Here is a 19916-nt window from a genome sequence, read left to right as displayed (position 1 = left end):
CCTCTATTCCCATCTCCGGCCTCTATTCCCATCTCCGGCCTCTATTCCCATCTCCGGCCTCTATTCCCATCTCCGGCCTCTATTCCTATCTCCGGCCTCTATTCCTATCTCCGGCCTCTATTCCTATCTCCGGCCTCTAGTCCTATCTCCGGCCTCTAGTCCTATCCCCGGCCTCTAGTCCTATCCCCGGTCTCTAGTCATATCCCCGGCCTCTAGTCATATCTCCGGCCTCTAGTCATATCTCCGGCCTCTAGTCATATCTCCGGCCTCTAGTCATATCTCCGACCTCAGTGACATGTCTTCCTAGCAACATGAACAGTGAGATAACAATCTATACATTCCAACACGTGATCATGTTTGTTGCAGCACCAGAAATACATTTAGAGACACACAGAAATACACATGATGATGTTACAGTGGAGGGAGGGAGGGAGGGAGGGAGGGAGGGAGGGAGGAGGGGAGGGAGGGGTGGAGGGAGGGGGGAGGGGGGGAGGGGAGGGGGGAGGGAGGGGGGAGGGAGGGAGGAAGGGAGGGGAGGGAGGGAGGGGTGGAGGGAGGGTGGGGGGGAGGGAGGGAGGGGTGGAGGGAGGGAGGGAGGGAGGGGGAGGGATATAGTGATGGAGGGATGGAGAAATAGAGTGATAGAAGGAATGCTAAACGATGACAGCTGACGTTCTCACAACCCCTCTGTGACCCAGCTAAGGACATGGGTCTCCTGGGAGAGAGGGACCGCCAGGCCTGCAGAGACTATACAACCCAGTTCCTCTGGTCAGAGACAGAGTGTTAAACGCTGTGTTCCAGTAGTGTAAATGAGTTCAATCTACTGTGTTAGTACTTGGGGGGGGCAGAGACATGTGCCCCTCGTTGGGTCCCCAGGACCAGGTTGAGGGGCAGAGACATGCGCCTCTCGTTGGGTCCCCAGGACCAGGTTGAGGGGCAGAGACATGTGCCCCTCGTTGGGTCCCCAGGACCAGGTTGAGGGGCAGAGACATGTGGGTCCCCAGGACCAGGTTGAGGGGCAGAGACATACGCCCCTTGTTGGGTTCCCAGATCCAGGATGGAGAAACGTTGTGTTCCAGTAGTGTTTCTCAACCCCAGGTCCATGGACCGTCACCGGTCCCGAGGTAATCTATGGAACTTAACCAAGCACTGTACTGAATACTACAGCCTTAAGAAACCAGTAGGAGGAACTAGGTTCTATTTCGGTAACCTACGGCCCTGTGCAACCCAAAGGGGGGGGGGGGTTGAAGACAGATGGAGAGAGAGGGAAGACTTACCAGAGCAGACTTGCCCACGCCTCCAGAGCCCAGGACGACTAACTTGTATTCACGCATCGTTCACTGTGTCTGGTGTCACCCTGTAGAGAGAGACAGAGGAGGCCAGGGTCAGTTAACCAGCTCAACATCTGGTAATAACGTGGTAATACCATGGTAAACTAACATGTAATAACATGGTAATAACATGAGAATAACATGAGAATAACATGAGAATAACATGAGAATAACATGGTAATAACATGGTAATAACATGGTAATAACATGGTAATAACATGAAAATAACATGGTAATAACATGGTAATAACATGAGAATAACATGAGAATAACATGGTAATAACATGGTCATATCACATGGTCATATCACATGGTCATATCACATGGTCATATAACACGGTAATAACATGGTAATAACATGGTAATAACATGGTAATAACGTGGTAAACTAACATGGTAATAACATGGTAATAACATGGTAATAACATGGTAAACTACCATGTAATAACTTAAGAATTGTTCAATGGCCTGTCATATATAAACAGACTTATTGGACTGCAGAGCGCTGTATTTCAGTTATAGAGAGAAGGACTGTTGGTCCTTACGTGGTAATAACGTGGTAATAACGTGGTAATAACGTGGTAATAACGTAGAGAGAAGGACTGTTGGTCCTTACGTGGTAATAACGTGGTAATAACGTGGTAATAACGTAGAGAGAAGGACTGTTGGTCCTTACGTGGTAATAACGTGGTAATAACGTGGTAATAACGTGGTAATAACGTAGAGAGAAGGACTGTTGACTTATTGGACTGCAGAGCGCTGTATTTCAGTTATAGAGAGAAGGACTGTTGAGTTGTGGATCTGTAAAATATTAAGACATTAGTTAGACATTAGACATAGACATTAGTTCCAGTCACTATAGACATTAGTTCCAGTCACTATAGACATTAGTTCCAGTCACTATAGACATGAGTTCCAGTCACTATAGACATTAGTTCCAGTCACTATAGATGTATAGACATTAGTTCCAGTCACTATAGACATTAGTTCCAGTCACTATAGACGTTAGTTCCAGTCACTATAGATGTATAGACATTAGTTCCAGTCACTATAGACATCAGTTCCAGTCACTATAGACATTAGTTCCAGTCACTATAGACATGAGTTCCAGTCACTATAGACATGAGTTCCAGTCACTATAGACATGAGTTCCAGTCACTATAGACATGAGTTCCAGTCACTATAGACATTAGTTCCAGTCACTATAGACATTAGTTCCAGTCACTATAGACAGGAGTTCCAGTCACTATAGACATTAGTTCCAGTCACTATAGACATTAGTTCCAGTCACTATAGATGTATAGACATTAGTTCCAGTCACTATAGACATGAGTTCCAGTCACTATAGACATTAGTTCCAGTCACTATAGACATTAGTTCCAGTCACTATAGACATTAGTTCCAGTCACTATAGACATTAGTTCCAGTCACTATAGACATTAGTTTCAGTCACTATAGACATTAGTTTCAGTCACTATAGACATTAGTTCCAGTCACTATAGACGTTAGTTCCAGTCACTATAGACATTAGTTCCAGTCACTATAGATGTATAGACATTAGTTCCAGTCACTATAGACATTAGTTCCAGTCACTATAGACATGAGTTCCAGTCACTATAGACATGAGTTCCAGTCACTATAGACATGAGTTCCAGTCACTATAGACATGAGTTCCAGTCACTATAGACATTAGTTCCAGTCACTATAGACATTAGTTCCAGTCACTATAGACATTAGTTCCAGTCACTATAGACATTAGTTCCAGTCACTATAGATGTATAGACATTAGTTCCAGTCACTATAGACATTAGTTCCAGTCACTATAGACATTAGTTCCAGTCACTATAGACATTAGTTCCAGTCACTATAGACATGAGTTCCAGTCACTATAGACATTAGTTCCAGTCACTATAGACATTAGTTCCAGTCACTATAGATGTATAGACATTAGTTCCAGTCACTATAGACATTAGTTCCAGTCACTATAGACATTAGTTCCAGTCACTATAGACATTAGTTCCAGTCACTATAGACATTAGTTCCAGTCACTATAGACATTAGTTCCAGTCACTATAGACATTAGTTCCAGTCACTATAGACATGAGTTCCAGTCACTATAGACATGAGTTTCAGTCACTATAGACATTAGTTCCAGTCACTATAGACATGAGTTCCAGTCACTATAGACATTAGTTCCAGTCACTATAGACATTAGTTCCAGTCACTATAGACATTAGTTCCAGTCACTATAGATGTATAGCCATTAGTTCCAGTCACTATAGACATTAGTTCCAGTCACTATAGACATTAGTTCCAGTCACTATAGACATTAGTTCCAGTCACTATAGACATGAGTTCCAGTCACTATAGACGTTAGTTCCAGTCACTATAGACACGAGTTCCAGTCACTATAGACATGAGTTCCAGTCACTATAGACGTTAGTTCCAGTCACTATAGACATTAGCTCCAGTCACTATAGACATGAGTTCCAGTCACTATAGACGTTAGTTCCAGTCACTATAGACACGAGTTCCAGTCACTATAGACACGAGTTCCAGTCACTATAGACATGAGTTCCAGTCACTATAGACATTAGTTCCAGTCACTATAGACATTAGTTCCAGTCACTATAGACATGAGTTCCAGTCACTATAGACGTTAGTTCCAGTCACTATAGACACGAGTTCCAGTCACTATAGACATGAGTTCCAGTCACTATAGACATTAGTTCCAGTCACTATAGACATTAGCTCCAGTCACTATAGACATGAGTTCCAGTCACTATAGACGTTAGTTCCAGTCACTATAGACACGAGTTCCAGTCACTATAGACGTTAGTTCCAGTCACTATAGACATTAGCTCCAGTCACTATAGACATGAGTTCCAGTCACTATAGACGTTAGTTCCAGTCACTATAGACACGAGTTCCAGTCACTATAGACACGAGTTCCAGTCACTATAGACATGAGTTCCAGTCACTATAGACATTAGTTCCAGTCACTATAGACATTAGTTCCAGTCACTATAGACATGAGTTCCAGTCACTATAGACGTTAGTTCCAGTCACTATAGACACGAGTTCCAGTCACTATAGACATGAGTTCCAGTCACTATAGACATGAGTTCCAGTCACTATAGACATTAGCTCCAGTCACTATAGACATTAGCTCCAGTCACTATAGACATTAGTTCCAGACACACACACACACACACACACACACACACAGTTCTCTGCCACCCACTCTGGCCTCTCCTTCACCTCTCTCCTTCGCCTCTCTCCTTCTGCATCATGCAACACTTATGCTAATTCCAGCAACATTTACTGAGCGCAGCGCCGAGTTGGACAAAGGCATAAATACATGAAATATCCTGTCACCTCTTTGATTTTCACCAGGTCAGACGGACGAGGCCAGACAGATCAAAGATCAGAGACAGAGCGAGAGAGAGCGAGAGAGAGAGAAAGGAAGAGAGACAGAGACAGAGACAGAGACAGAGACAGAGAGAGAGAGAGAGAGAGAGAGAGAGAGAGAGAGAGAGAGAGAGAGAGAGAGAGAGAGAGAGAGAGAGAGAGAGAGACAGAGAGAGAGAGAGACAGAGACAGAGACAGAGACAGAGACAGAGACAGAGACAGAGACAGAGAGAGAGAGAGAGAGAGAGAGAGAGAGAGAGAGAGAGAGAGAGAGAGAGAGAGAGAGAGAGAGAGAGAGAGAGAGAGAGATAGAGATAGAGATAGAGATAGAGATAGAGATAGAGAGAGAGAGAGAGAGAGAGAGAGACAGAGAGAGAGAGAGAGAGAGAGAGAGAGACAGAGAGAGAGAGAGAGAGAGAGAGAGAGAGAGAGAGAGAGAGAGAGAGAGAGAGAGAGAGAGAGAGAGAGAGAGAGAGAGAGAGAGAGAGAGAGAGAGAGAGAGAGAGAGAGATCATTACACAAAAGTTCCAAAGGAATATAAACATTTCAAATGTCATGTTATTTCTCTATACACAAATGTTTATATTCCTTTGGAACTTTTGTGAGTATAATGTTTACCTTTCACTTTATATTGTTTTGTTTATTATCTATTTCACTTGCGTTGGCAATGTAAACATATTTTTCCCATGCCAGTAAATCCCTTAAATTGAATTGATAGACAGAGACAGAGAGACAGAGAGAGGTGGCACCTCCATTAAAAATAGACCAACAGGATTCAAAACCTCAGATCTTTATTGAAAGTGACAAACACATCGTGGTTTGAAGTGAGTCACCAGCGTGCTCCTCTGTGTCTGTCTCTCAGAGCCTGGGTCATATAGCAGCCCTATGCTGTCTGACTATTGTATCCAGGACTTCTGCTTTCCATGCCAAAATGCCACCCTATTCCCTGCATGGAGCACTACTTTTCACCAGGGCATAGGGCTCTGGTCAAATGTAGAGCACTATATAAGCCAGCAGTATACCACCTTGCATCCCAATGCTAGTTTGCCTCTAAAGCTAAGCAGAGTTGGTCCTAGTTGGTCCCTGGATGGGAGACCAGATGCTGCTGGAAGTGGTGTTGGAGGGACAGTAGGGGGCACTCTTTTCTCTAGTCTAAAAAATAAATATCCCAGGGCAGTGATTGGGGACATTGCCCTGTGTAGGGTGCTGTCTTTCAGATGGGATGTTAAACGGGTGTCCTGACTCTCTGTGGTCACTAAAGATCCCATGGTACTTATCATAAGAGTAGTGGTGTTAACCCCGGTGTCCTGACTCTCTGTGGTCAGAGTAGGGGTGTCCTGACTCTCTGTGGTCAGAGTAGTGGTGTTAACCCTGGTGTCCTGACTCTCTGTGGTCACTAAAGATCCCGTGGTACTTATCATAAGAGTAATGGTGTTAATCCTGGTGTCCTGACTCTCTGTGATCAGAGTAGTGGTGTTAACCCTGGTGTCCTGACTCTGTGGTCAGAGTAGTGGTGTCCTGACTCTCTGTGGTCAGAGTAGTGGTGTTAACCCTGGTGTCCTGACTCTCTGTGGTCACTAAAGATCCCATGGTACTTATCATAAGAGTAGTGGTGTTATCCCCGGTGTCCTGACTACATTCAGCCATGAACTGTTCACCCTGCTACCATCTGACAGACAGAGACAGTACAGGTGCATCAGGAACCAAGACCGAGACTGTTGAACAGCTTCTATCACCATCAGACTGTTGAACAGCTTCTATCACCATCAGACTGTTGAACAGCTTCTATTACCATCAGACTGTTGAACAGCTTCTATAACCATCAGACTGTTGAACAGCTTCTATCACCATCAGACTGTTGAACAGCTTCTATCACCATCAGACTGTTGAACAGCTTCTATCACCATCAGACTGTTGAACAGCTTCTATCACCATCAGACTGTTGAACAGCTTCTATCACCAGACCATCAGACTGTTGAACAGCTTCTATCGCCAGACCATCAGACTGTTGAACAGCTTCTATCACCAGACCATCAGACTGTTGAACAGCTTCTATCGCCAGACCATCAGACTGTTGGACAGCTTCTATCGCCAGACCATCAGACTGTTGAACAGCTTCTATCGCCAGACCATCAGACTGTTGGACAGCTTCTATCGCCAGACCATCAGACTGTTGGACAGCTTCTATTACCATCAGACTGTTGAACAACTTCTATCACCATCAGACTGTTGAACAACTTCTATCACCATCAGACTGTTGAACAGCTTCTATCACCATCAGACTGTTGAACGGCTTCTATCACCATCAGACTGTTGAACAGCTTCTATCACCATCAGACTGTTGAACAGCTTCTATTACCATCAGACTGTTGAACAGCTTCTATCACCATCAGACTGTTGAACAGCTTCTATCACCATCAGACTGTTGAACAGCTTCTATCACCATCAGATTGATGAACAGCTTCTATCACCATAAGACTGTTGAACAGCTTCTATCACCATCAGACTGTTGAACAGCTTCTATCACCATCAGACTGTTGAACAGCTTCTATCACCATCAGACTGTTGAACAGCTTCTATCACCATCAGACTGTTGAACAGCTTCTATCACCATCAGACTGTTGAACAGCTTCTATCACCATCAGATTGATGAACAGCTTCTATCACCATAAGACTGTTGAACAGCTTCTATCACCATCAGACTGTTGAACAGCTTCTATCACCATCAGACTGTTGAACAGCTTCTATCACCATCAGATTGATGAACAGCTTCTATCACCATAAGACTGTTGAACAGCTTCTATCACCATCAGACTGTTGAACAGCTTCTATCACCATCAGACTGTTGAACAACTTCTATTACCATCAGACTGTTGAACGGCCATCCCTAGCCGTCTACCAGGTGATACACAGTCACTCACACAAGCTATCAAACACACCTCATACTCACAAACACACACACACACTCAGCCACCCCTGCTGTCCCATGCTATAGAGACGTTGAACCACTGGCAACTTCCCATTTCACACGGTGTATTTAAAATACTGTCACCCTGATCTATTTTAGTTATAGTGTTTATACACACACACACACACACACACACACACACACACACACACACACACACACACACACACACACACACACACACACACACACACACACACACACACACACACAGCTTATGTATTTATACACTGGATTCTCAACACAGCTCACTGTAAGATATCTACTGCTGTACATTTCATTCTTATCTGATCTTGTGTACATTCTCCCGGGGTAGATGGGTCTAGATGGGTGTAGATGGGTCTAGATGGGTGTAGATGGGTCTAGATGGGTCTAGATGGTATAGATGGGTGTAGATGGGTCTAGATGGTATAGATGGGTGTAGATGGGTATAGATGGGTATAGATGGGTCTAGATGGGTATAGATGGGTATAGATGGGTCTAGATGGGTCTAGATGGGTATAGATGGGTCTAGATGGGTATAGATGGGTCTAGATGGGTATAGATGGGTATAGATGGGTCTAGATGGGTATAGATGGGTATAGATGGGTATAGATGAGTATAGATGGGTATAGATGGTATATATGGGTCTAGATGGGTCTAGATGGGTCTAGATGGGTATAGATGGGTATAGATGGGTATAGATGGGTCTAGATGGGTATAGATGGGTCTAGATGGGTCTAGATGGGTCTAGATGGGTCTAGACTACATTGTATTACTGCTGCGCTGCAATGATTGTTGTCTTCCTCTTCTGAGGAGGAGGAAGGATCGGACCAATATGCAGTACGTGTTCATGATCTTATAATTACACTGAACACTAGAACAAAAATAACAAAAACGGAACAAACGAAATAGTCCTGTCTGGTACAGAGACAGAAACAGAAAACAACTACCCACAACTCAAGGGCGAAAAAAGGCTGCCTAAGTATGGTTCTCAATCAGAGACAACGATTGACAGCTGCCTCTGATTGGGAACTATACCAGGCCAAACACATAGAAATACAAACATAGAATGCCCACCCCAACTCACACCCTGACCAACCTAAAATAGAGACGTACAAAAAAGGAGCTAAGGTGACACAGACAGAAGACTAGTTAATGTTTCATTATAACAACAACAACAGTAATATACAGACAGACAGAAGACTAGTTAATGGTTCATTACAACAGTAATATACAGACAGACAGAAGACTAGTTAATGGTTCATTACAACAGTAATATACAGACAGACAGAAGACTAGTTAATGGTTCATTACAACAACAACAGTAATATACAGACAGACAGAAGACTAGTTAATGTTTCATTATAACAACAGTAATATACAGACAGACAGAAGACTAGTTAATGTTTCATTACAACAACAACAGTAATATACAGACAGACAGAAGACTAGTTAATGTTTCATTACAACAACAGTAATATACAGACAGACAGAAGACTAGTTAATGTTTCATTACAACAACAACAGTAATATACAGACAGACAGAAGACTAGTTAATGGTTCATTACAACAGTAATATACAGACAGAAAGAAGACTAGTTAATGGTTCATTATAACAGTAATATACAGACAGAAGACTAGTTAATGGTTCATTACAACAGTAATATACAGACAGACAGAAGACTAGTTAATGGTTCATTACAACAGTAATATACAGACAGACAGAAGACTAGTTAATGGTTCATTACAACAACAGTAATATACAGACAGACAGAAGACTAGTTAATGGTTCATTACAACAACAACAACAACAACAGTAATATACAGACAGACAGAAGACTAGTTAATGTTTCATTACAACAGTAATATACAGACAGACAGAAGACTAGTTAATGGTTCATTACAACAACAACAACAGTAATATACAGACAGACAGAAGACTAGTTAATGGTTTATTACAACAGTAATATACAGACAGACAGAAGACTAGTTAATGGTTCATTACAACAGTAATATACAGACAGAAAGAAGACTAGTTAATGGTTCATTATAACAGTAATATACAGACAGAAGACTAGTTAATGGTTCATTACAACAGTAATATACAGACAGACAGAAGACTAGTTAATGGTTCATTACAACAGTAATATACAGACAGACAGAAGACTAGTTAATGGTTCATTACAACAACAGTAATATACAGACAGACAGAAGACTAGTTAATGGTTCATTACAACAACAACAACAACAACAGTAATATACAGACAGACAGAAGACTAGTTAATGTTTCATTACAACAGTAATATACAGACAGACAGAAGACTAGTTAATGGTTCATTACAACAACAACAACAGTAATATACAGACAGACAGAAGACTAGTTAATGGTTCATTACAACAGTAATATACAGACAGACAGAAGACTAGTTAATGGTTCATTACAACAACAACAACAGTAATATACAGACAGACAGAAGACTAGTTAATGGTTCATTACAACAGTAATATACAGACAGACAGAAGACTAGTTAATGGTTCATTACAACAGTAATATACAGACAGACAGAAGACTAGTTAATGGTTCATTACAACAGTAATATACAGACAGACAGAAGACTAGTTAATGGTTCATTACAACAGTAATATACAGACAGACAGAAGACTAGTTAATGGTTCATTACAACAACAACAACAGTAATATACAGACAGACAGAAGACTAGTTAATGGTTCATTACAACAACAACAACAACAACAACAACAGTAATATACAGACAGACAGAACGCTGTAGTTATATTTTCCTCTCAGTTTTTAAGTTAAGACCTTTGAGGACAGGAACTCTTTCTGAGAGAAATGTTTCCATTTACAATCAAACACTTTTGCAAAGCAATTCATGCCAAAAATGTGCCCTGATCGTTACTTGACACACTGCCATGTGTGTTTTTGGTGGGGCTATGAACGATAATAATTACCACGGTTGCACGGCAACAAACAGCAGAAGAACCGATGACATCACATCTGCTCCGCCGGGCAGAAATTTAAAAAAAAAAAAATTTAAGTTCTTATTTCCAAAAATCTTAAAGAAATTCAAAGACCTTCAACAGAAGTAATCAAAGTCTGTTAACGACTCGTCATTTGAGTTCTGTAGGAGGTCGGGCTAGCTGAAGAGGAGGACTATGCCATCTAACTCTCTTCCTGTAATCTGCAAATCACACTAATGACTCATACCTTTAACTGGTGCGTTTGTTGTTGTTGTTGATTATAACATGTCAGACCGTTGGCTTTGTGTCACACACCTTTTTACAACTGGCAAAACAACAGTATCTCTGAAACATGCTAATCAGAGGTAGCTTTATGGTGCTGTGGTAAACACTGTCAACACCCAGCGACATGCTAATCAGAGGTAGCTTTATGGTGCTGTGGTAAACACTGTCAACACCCAGCTACATGCTAATCAGAGGTAGCTTTATGGTGCTGTGGTAAACACTGTCAACACCCAGCGACATGCTAATCAGAGGTAGCTTTATGGTGCTGTGGTAAACACTGTCAAAACCCAGCTACATGCTAATCAGAGGTAGCTTTATGGTGCTGTGGTAAACACTGTCAACACCCAGCTACATGCTAATCAGAGGTAGCTTTATGGTGCTATGGAAAACACTGGCAACACCCAGCTACAAGAAACATGCTAATTATAACCTCTTTGTCCTTCCTGTAATGTCCTGGTGGTGACTGGTTATCAGTGAGGTGTTGCCTTGCATCTTGCCTTGAGGCTTACGCGCGCACACACACACGCACACACACGCGCACACACACACACACACACACACACACACACACACACACACACACACACACACACACACACACACACACACACACACACACACACACACACACACACACACACACACACACACACACACACACACACACACACACACACACGAGTCAGCAGTATGCACAACGCCTGAGTGTGTGTGTGTGTGACAGGGTGTGTACTAACAGGAAGTGTTTCACAGCCACACCCCCAGTCGTCTCAACACACCCACACGTCCTGGGTATAAGACCAGGCAGCCGAGAACAGAACCTAAAATACACACTTGCCCAGGCATGAAGAACGCACCAGAATGAATACAGAGCGGAGGGATATGGCGTAAGGTTACTCTCTAGATCCTCTGAGAGGCAGGTTGTTGGGGAGTGGAAACAGTGTTAAGAATTAAGTTGGGGTCTTGGCCCTCCAATGGAGAAAAAAAAGTGGGGCTTTTGCCTGCCCCCTTTCCCAACCCTGTGAGAGACCCTGTCTAAGTCCACGGCTGTACCTGAAAGTGTACCAAGGACAGAGCCAGGGTTTCAGAAACACAGCTTCGTTTCAGCATCGTCCTCTACAGTATTCAGAGAGCCAAGTCTCTCCTCCTTACAAATGGTGCTATCTAGAACCTAAAAGGGTTCTTTGGCTGTCCCCATAGAACTACCCTTCGAAGAACCCTTTTTGGTTCCAGGTAGAACCCTTTTGAGTTCCAGGTAGAACCCTTTTGAGTTCCAGGTAGAACCCTTTTGAGTTCCAGGTAGAAACCTTTTGAGTTCCATGTAGAACATTTTCCACAGAGGGTTCTAAGGGGGAACTAAAAAGGGAAGAACAATCAGGCCTTCGTGGCCATAATCTCCACCCAGCACAGCCAGAAGAGGACTGGCCACCCCTCAGAGCCTGGTTCCTCTCTAGGTTTCTAATCTCCACCCAGCACAGCCAGAAGAGGACTGGCCACCCCTCAGAGCCTGGTTCCTCTCTAGGTTTCTAATCTCCACCTGGCACAGCCAGAAGAGGACTGGCCACCCCTCAGAGCCTGGTTCCTCTCTAGGTTTCTAATCTCCACCTGGCACAGCCAGAAGAGGACTGGCCACCCCTCAGAGCCTGGTTCCTCTCTAGGTTTCTAATCTCCACCTGGTACAGCCAGAAGAGGACTGGCCACCCCTCAGAGCCTGGTTCCTCTCTAGGTTTATAATCTCCACCTGGCACAGCCAGAAGAGGACTGGCCTCCTCTCAGAGCCCGGTTCCTCTCTCTAGGTTTATAATCTCCACCTGGTACAGCCAGAAGAGGACTGGCCACCCCTCATAGCCTGGTTCCTCTCTAGGTTTCTAATCTCCACCTGGCACATCCAGAAGAGGACTGGCCACCCCTCAGAGCCTTGTTCCTCTCTAGGTTTCTAATCTCCACCTGGCACAGCCAGAAGAGGACTGGCCACCCCTCAGAGCCTGGTTCCTCTCTAGGTTTCTAATCTCCACCCAGCACAGCCAGAAGAGGACTGGCCACCCCTCAGAGCCTGGTTCCTCTCTAGGTTTCTAATCTCCACCTGGCACAGCCAGAAGAGGACTGGCCACCCCTCAGAGCCTGGTTCCTCTCTAGGTTTCTTCCTAGGTTCTGGCCTTTCTAGGGAGTTTTTCCTAGCCACCGTGCTTCTACACCTGCATTGCTTCCTGTTGGGGGTTTTAGGCTGGGTTTCTGTACAGCACTTTGAGACATCAGCTGATGTACGAAGGGCTTTATAAATACATTTGATTTGATTTATTCTATGGGGACACCTGAAGAACTCTTTTGGAACTTTTTTTTCCCTTACTGTATTCAACCAGCCCAGGTATCAGTCTCTCCTTCTCTTACTGTATTCAGCCAGCCCAGGTATCAGTCTCTCCTTCTCTTACTGTATTCAGCCAGCCCAGGTATCAGTCTCTCCTTCTCTTACTGTATTCAGCCAGCCCAGGTATCAGTCTCTCCTTCTCTTACTGTATTCAGCCAGCCCAGGTATCAGTCTCTCCTTCTCTTACTGTATTCAGCCAGCCCAGGTATCAGTCTCTCCTTCTCTTACTGTATTCAGCCAGCCCAGGTATCAGTCTCTCCTTCTCTTACTGTATTCAGCCAGCCCAGGTATCAGTCTCTCCTTCTCTTACTGTATTCAGCCAGCCCAGGTATCAGTCTCTCCTTCTCTTACTGTATTCAGCCAGCCCAGGTATCAGTCTCTCCTTCCCTTACTGTATTCAGCCAGCCCAGGTATCAGTCTCTCCTTCTCTTACTGTATTCAGCCAGCCCAGGTATCAGTCTCTCCTTCCCTTACTGTATTCAGCCAGCCCAGGTATCAGTCTCTCCTTCTCTTACTGTATTCAGCCAGCCCAGGTATCAGTCTCTCCTTCTCTTACTGTATTCAGCCAGCCCAGGTATCAGTCTCTCCTTCCCTTACTGTATTCAGCCAGCCCAGGTATCAGTCTCTCCTTCTCTTACTGTATTCAGCCAGCCCAGGTATCAGTCTCTCCTTCTCTTACTGTATTCAGCCAGCCCAGGTATCAGTCTCTCCTTCTCTTACTGTATTCAGCCAGCCCAGGTATCAGTCTCTCCTTCTCTTACTGTATTCAGCCAGCCCAGGTATCAGTCTCTCCTTCTCTTACTGTATTCAGCCAGCCCAGGTATCAGTCTCTCCTTCTCTTACTGTATTCAGCCAGCCCAGGTATCAGTCTCTCCTTCTCTTACTGTATTCAGCCAGCCCAGGTATCAGTCTCTCCTTCCCTTACTGTATTCAGCCAGCCCAGGTATCAGTCTCTCCTTCTCTTACTGTATTCAGCCAGCCCAGGTATCAGTCTCTCCTTCTCTTACTGTATTCAGCCAGCCCAGGTATCAGTCTCTCCTTCCCTTACTGTATTCAGCCAGCCCAGGTATCAGTCTCTCCTTCCCTTACTGTATTCAGCCAGCCCAGGTATCAGTCTCTCCTTCTCTTACTGTATTCAGCCAGCCCAGGTATCAGTCTCTCCTTCCCTTACTGTATTCAGCCAGCCCAGGTATCAGTCTCTCCTTCTCTTACTGTATTCAGCCAGCCCAGGTATCAGTCTCTCCTTCCCTTACTGTATTCAGCCAGCCCAGGTATCAGTCTCTCCTTCCCTTACTGTATTCAACCAGCCCAGGTATCAGTATCTCCTTCTCTTACTGTATTCAGCCAGCCCAGGTATCAGTCTCTCCTTCTCTTACTGTATTCAGCCAGCCCAGGTATCAGTCTCTCCTTCTCTTACTGTATTCAGCCAGCCCAGGTATCAGTCTCTCCTTCTCTTACTGTATTCAGCCAGCCCAGGTATCAGTCTCTCCTTCTCTTACTGTATTCAGCCAGCCCAGGTATCAGTCTCTCCTTCTCTTACTGTATTCAGCCAGCCCAGGTATCAGTCTCTCCTTCTCTTACTGTATTCAGCCAGCCCAGGTATCAGTCTCTCCTTCTCTTACTGTATTCAGCCAGCCCAGGTATCAGTCTCTCCTTCCCTTACTGTATTCAGCCAGCCCAGGTATCAGTCTCTCCTTCTCTTACTGTATTCAGCCAGCCCAGGTATCAGTCTCTCCTTCTCTTACTGTATTCAGCCAGCCCAGGTATCAGTCTCTCCTTCTCTTACTGTATTCAGCCAGCCCAGGTATCAGTCTCTCCTTCTCTTACTGTATTCAGCCAGTCCAGGTATCAGTCTCTCCTTCTCTTACTGTATTCAGCCAGCCCAGGTATCAGTCTCTCCTTCTCTTACTGTATTCAGCCAGCCCAGGTATCAGTCTCTCCTTCCCTTACTGTATTCAGCCAGCCCAGGTATCAGTCTCTCCTTCTCTTACTGTATTCAGCCAGCCCAGGTATCAGTCTCTCCTTCCCTTACTGTATTCAGCCAGCTCAGGTATCAGTCACTCCTTCCCTTACTGTATTCAGCCAGCCCAGATATCAGTCACTCCTTCCCTTACTGTATTTAGCCAGCCCAGGTATCAGTCTCTCCTTCTCTTACTGTATTCATCCACCCGCACAGCCTCAGTCACTGGTAGCCTCAGCAACACAACACCACCCGATTTCTTCTCTCCTCCTTGATCACTCCTCTCATTGTGACACACACACACACACACACACACACACACACACACACACACACACACACACACACACACACACACGAGGAGAAGGGACGCTCTGTTGTTCAGCAGGAAGTATTGTAAGAAGCACAGCACCACAGGAACCCCAGAAACTTTGACCTTTGCCCCAAATGTCACTTGTATCCTTCATAGGGCCCTGGTCAAACGTAGGGAACTATATAGGGAATATCCTGCCATTTGGGACGCAAGCTTTGATCTTAATGGAAGCACACAAAACAATTCACAACAACACAGCTGTAGAGTTCAACCTAACCTACAACACAATCCACAACAACACAGCTGTAGAGTTCAACCTAACCTACAAAACAATCCACAACAACACAGATGTAGAGTTCAACCTAACCTACAAAACAATCCACAACAACACAGCTGTAGAGTTCAACCTAACCTACAACACAATCCACAACAACACAGCTGTAGAGTTCAACCTAACCTACAAAACAATCCACAACAACACAGCTGTAGAGTTCAACCTAACCTACAACACAATCCACAACAACACAGCTGTAGAGTTCAACCTAACCTACAAAACAATCCACAACAACACAGCTGTAGAGTTCAACCTAACCTCCAGCAACAACCTCTTAGTTGTTGGTTAAATCTGAGTGATTGAGGTGAATCTCCATTCTATCGACTAGCAGCTGTCCTCACTTCACTTCTGGGTGTGTGTTTGTTGTGGAGGTCTAGCACTGTGCTGTGGAGGTCTACCAGTGTGTTGTGGAGGTCTAGCACTGTGTTGTGGAGGTCTACTACTGTGTTGTGGAGGTCTATCACTGTGTTGTGGAGGTCTACTACTGTGTTGTGGAGGTCTATCACTGTGTTGTGGAGGTCTACCACTGTATTGTGGAGGTCTACCACTGTGTTGTGGAGGTCTACCACTGTGTTGTGGAGGTCTACCACTGTGTTGTGGAGGTCTACCACTGTGGTCTACCACTGTGTTGTGGAGGTCTACCACTGTGGTCTACCACTGTGTTGTGGAGGTCTACCACTGTGTTGTGGAGGTCTACCACTGTGGTCTACCACTGTGTTGTGGAGGTCTACCACTGTGTTGTGGAGGTCTAGCACTGTGTTGTGGAGGTCTACCACTGTGTTGTGGAGGTCTACCACTGTGTTGTGGAGGTCTACCACTGTGTTGTGGAGGTCTACTACTGTGTTGTGGAGGTCTACCACTGTGTTGTGGAGGTCTACCACTGTGTTGTGGAGGTCTACCACTGTGTTGTGGAGGTCTACCACTGTGTTGTGGAGGTCTATCACTACCACTGTGTTGTGGAGGTCTACCACTGTGTTGTGGAGGTCTACCACTGTGGTCTACCACTGTGTTGTGGAGGTCTACCACTGTGTTGTGGAGGTCTACCACTACCACTGTGTTGTGGAGGTCTACCACTACCACTGTGTTGTGGAGGTCTACCACTGTGTTGTTCTCCACTGTGTTGTGGAGGTCTACCACTGTGTTGTGGAGGTCTACCACTGTGTTGTGGAGGTCTACCACTACCACTGTGTTGTGGAGGTCTACCACTACCACTGTGTTGTGGAGGTCTACCACTGTGTTGTGGAGGTCTACTACTGTGTTGTGGAGGTCTACCACTGTGTTGTGGAGGTCTACCACTGTGTTGTGGAGGTCTACCACTGTGTTGTGGAGGTCTACCACTGTGTTGTGGAGGTCTATCACTACCACTGTGTTGTGGAGGTCTACCACTGTGTTGTGGAGGTCTACCACTGTGGTCTACCACTGTGTTGTGGAGGTCTAGCACTGTGTTGTGGAGGTCTACCACTGTGTTGTTGAGGTCTACCACTGTGTTGTGGAGGTCTACCACTGTGTTGTGGAGGTCTACCACTGTGTTGTGGAGGTCTAGCACTGTGTTGTGGAGGTCTAGCACTGTGTTGTGGAGATCTATCACTGTGTTGTGGAGGTCTAGCACTGTGTTGTGGAGATCTATCACTGTGTTGTGGAGGTCTATCACTGTGTTGTGGAGGTCTACCACTGTGTTGTGGAGGTCTACCACTGTGTTGTGGAGGTCTATCACTGTGTTGTGGAGGTCTATCACTGTGTTGTGGAGGTCTATCACTGTGTTGTGGAGGTCTACCACTGTGTTGTGGAGGTCTTCCACTGTGTTGTGGAGGTCTACCACTGTGTTGTGGAGGTCTTCCACTGTGTTGTGGAGGTCTACCACTGTGTTGTGGAGGTATATCACTGTGTTGTGGAGGTCCACCACTGTGTTGTGGAGGTCTACCACTGTGTTGTGGAGGTCTACCACTGTGTTGTGGAGGTCTACCACTGTGTTGTGGAGGTCTACCACTGTGTTGTGGAGGTCTACCAGTGTGTTGTCCACCAGTGTGTTGTCCACCAGTGTATTGTGGAGGTCTATCACTGTGTTGTGGAGGTCCACCACTGTGTTGTGGAGGTCTACCACTGTGTTGTGGAGGTCTACCACTGTGTTGTGGAGGTCTACCACTGTGTTGTGGAGGTCTACCAGTGTGTTGTCCACCAGTGTGTTGTCCACCAGTGTATTGTGGAGGTCTATCACTGTGTTGTTCTCCAGTGTGTTGTTCTCCAGTGTATTGTCCTCCAGTGTGTTGTCCTCCAGTGTATTGTCCTCCACTGTGTTGTCCTCCACTGTGTTGTCCTCCACTGTGTTGTCCTCCACTGTGTTGTGGAGGTATATCACTGTGTTGTTTTCCAGTGTATTGTCCTCCAGTATATTGTCCTCCACTGTGTTGTCCTCCAGTGTGTTGTCCTCCAGTGTGTTGTCCTCCAGTGTGCTGTCCTCCAGTGTCTTGTCCTCCAGTGTCTTGTCCTCCAGTGTCTTGTCCTCCAGTGTGTTGTGGAGGTCTACCACTGTGTTGTCCTCCAGTGTGTTGTCCTCCAGTGTGTTGTCCTCCAGTGTCTTGTCCTCCAGTGTCTTGTCCTCCAGTGTCTTGTCCTCCAGTGTCTTGTCCTCCAGTGTCTTGTCCTCCAGTGTCTTGTCCTCCAGTGTCTTGTCCTCCAGTGTCTTGTCCTCCAGTGTCTTGTCCTCCAGTGTGTTGTGGAGGACTATCACTGTGTTGTCCTCCACTGTGTTGTCCTCCACTGTGTTGTCCTCCAGTGTGTTGTCCTCCAGTGTGTTGTCCTCCAGTGTGTTGTCCTCCAGTGTGTTGTCCTCCAGTGTATTGTGGAGGTCTACCACTGTGTTGTCCTCCAGGCCTAACACATCACCCTTCCACACAGAGGATATATCTGTGTACATTATTTACTGAACACTACATTACTAGTGTTGGTTAATTCCCGTCAGGAAACAGCCTCAGGTCGTCCTCACAGAAGGGCAGGAATAGACTGGCATGCTGCTGAGAAGCCTCCTTTCTGTGTGTGTGTGTGTGTGTGTGTGTGTGTGTCTCTCCGCCTGCTTTCGATCAGCTCACTGATCCCTACTATTGCTGCCTGCTTTCCTATACAACACATCTCAATAGAGACCAGCAGTTTACCTTCCAGCCAGCTCCTACTATAAAGAGAGAGAGAGAGAGAGAGAGAGAGAGGGGCTTACAGTACAATGACCCCTGTCCATGTGATACTGAACACTGTAGATGTCTTTATGATTTACATTCATACACTGGGACAAAGCACCTAGCAGTAGAAAACACACCACACACACAGTACCCATATGTTCAGACCTCACTTAAATGTCTTCACAGACCTCACTTAAATGTCTTCAGACCTCACTTAAATGTCTTCAGACCTCACTTAAATGTCTCCAGACCTCACTTAAATGTGTTCACAGACCTCACTTAAATGTGTTCAGACCTCACTTAAATGTCTTCAGACCTCACTTAAATGTCTTCAGACCTCACTTAAATGTCTCCAGACCTCACTTAAATGTGTTCAGACCTCACTTAAATGTCTTCACAGACCTCACTTAAATGTCTTCAGACCTCACTTAAATGTCTTCAGACCTCACTTAAATGTCTTCACAGATCTCAGTTAAATGTCTTCACAGACCTCACTTAAATGTCTTCACAGACCTCACTTAAATGTCTTCACAGATCTCACTTAAATGTCTTCACAGACCTCACTTAAATGTCTTCACAGACCTCACTTAAATGTCTTCACAGACCTCACTTAAATGTCTTCACAGACCTCACTTAAATGTCTTCACAGACCTCACTTAAATGTCTTCACAGACCTCACTTAAATGTCTTCACAGACCTCACTTAAAGGGACCATTTCGGTCATTTGACAGAAAAGGTGGCATTGGTTTCTGGGCCCATATGTATTCACACAACAGCTCAGTAGTAGAAGCTGTGCTGATTTAGGATCAGTTGTCCC

General features: G+C 45.0%; 1 protein-coding gene across 2 annotated transcripts in view; it reads right to left on the bottom strand.

The window, feature by feature from the left end:
- The window catches only part of LOC139379621 (ras-related protein Rap-1b), a 100054-nt gene that overhangs the window by 33449 nt on the left and 46689 nt on the right, over positions 1–19916 (bottom strand). For both annotated transcript variants that reach the window (XR_011628398.1, XM_071122423.1), the window contains exon 2: positions 1278–1357. Coding sequence is in view for 1 of the 2 variants with exons in the window: in XM_071122423.1 (XP_070978524.1) it covers positions 1278–1334 (57 nt within the window). In the remaining variant the exon portion in view is untranslated. The remainder of the gene's footprint in view (positions 1–1277; positions 1358–19916) is intronic.

The sequence above is a fragment of the Oncorhynchus clarkii genome, chromosome 21 (assembly GCF_045791955.1).
Source record: "Oncorhynchus clarkii lewisi isolate Uvic-CL-2024 chromosome 21, UVic_Ocla_1.0, whole genome shotgun sequence".
NCBI lineage: Eukaryota > Metazoa > Chordata > Actinopteri > Salmoniformes > Salmonidae > Oncorhynchus > Oncorhynchus clarkii.
This window is presented reverse-complemented; position numbering and strand designations above follow the sequence as displayed.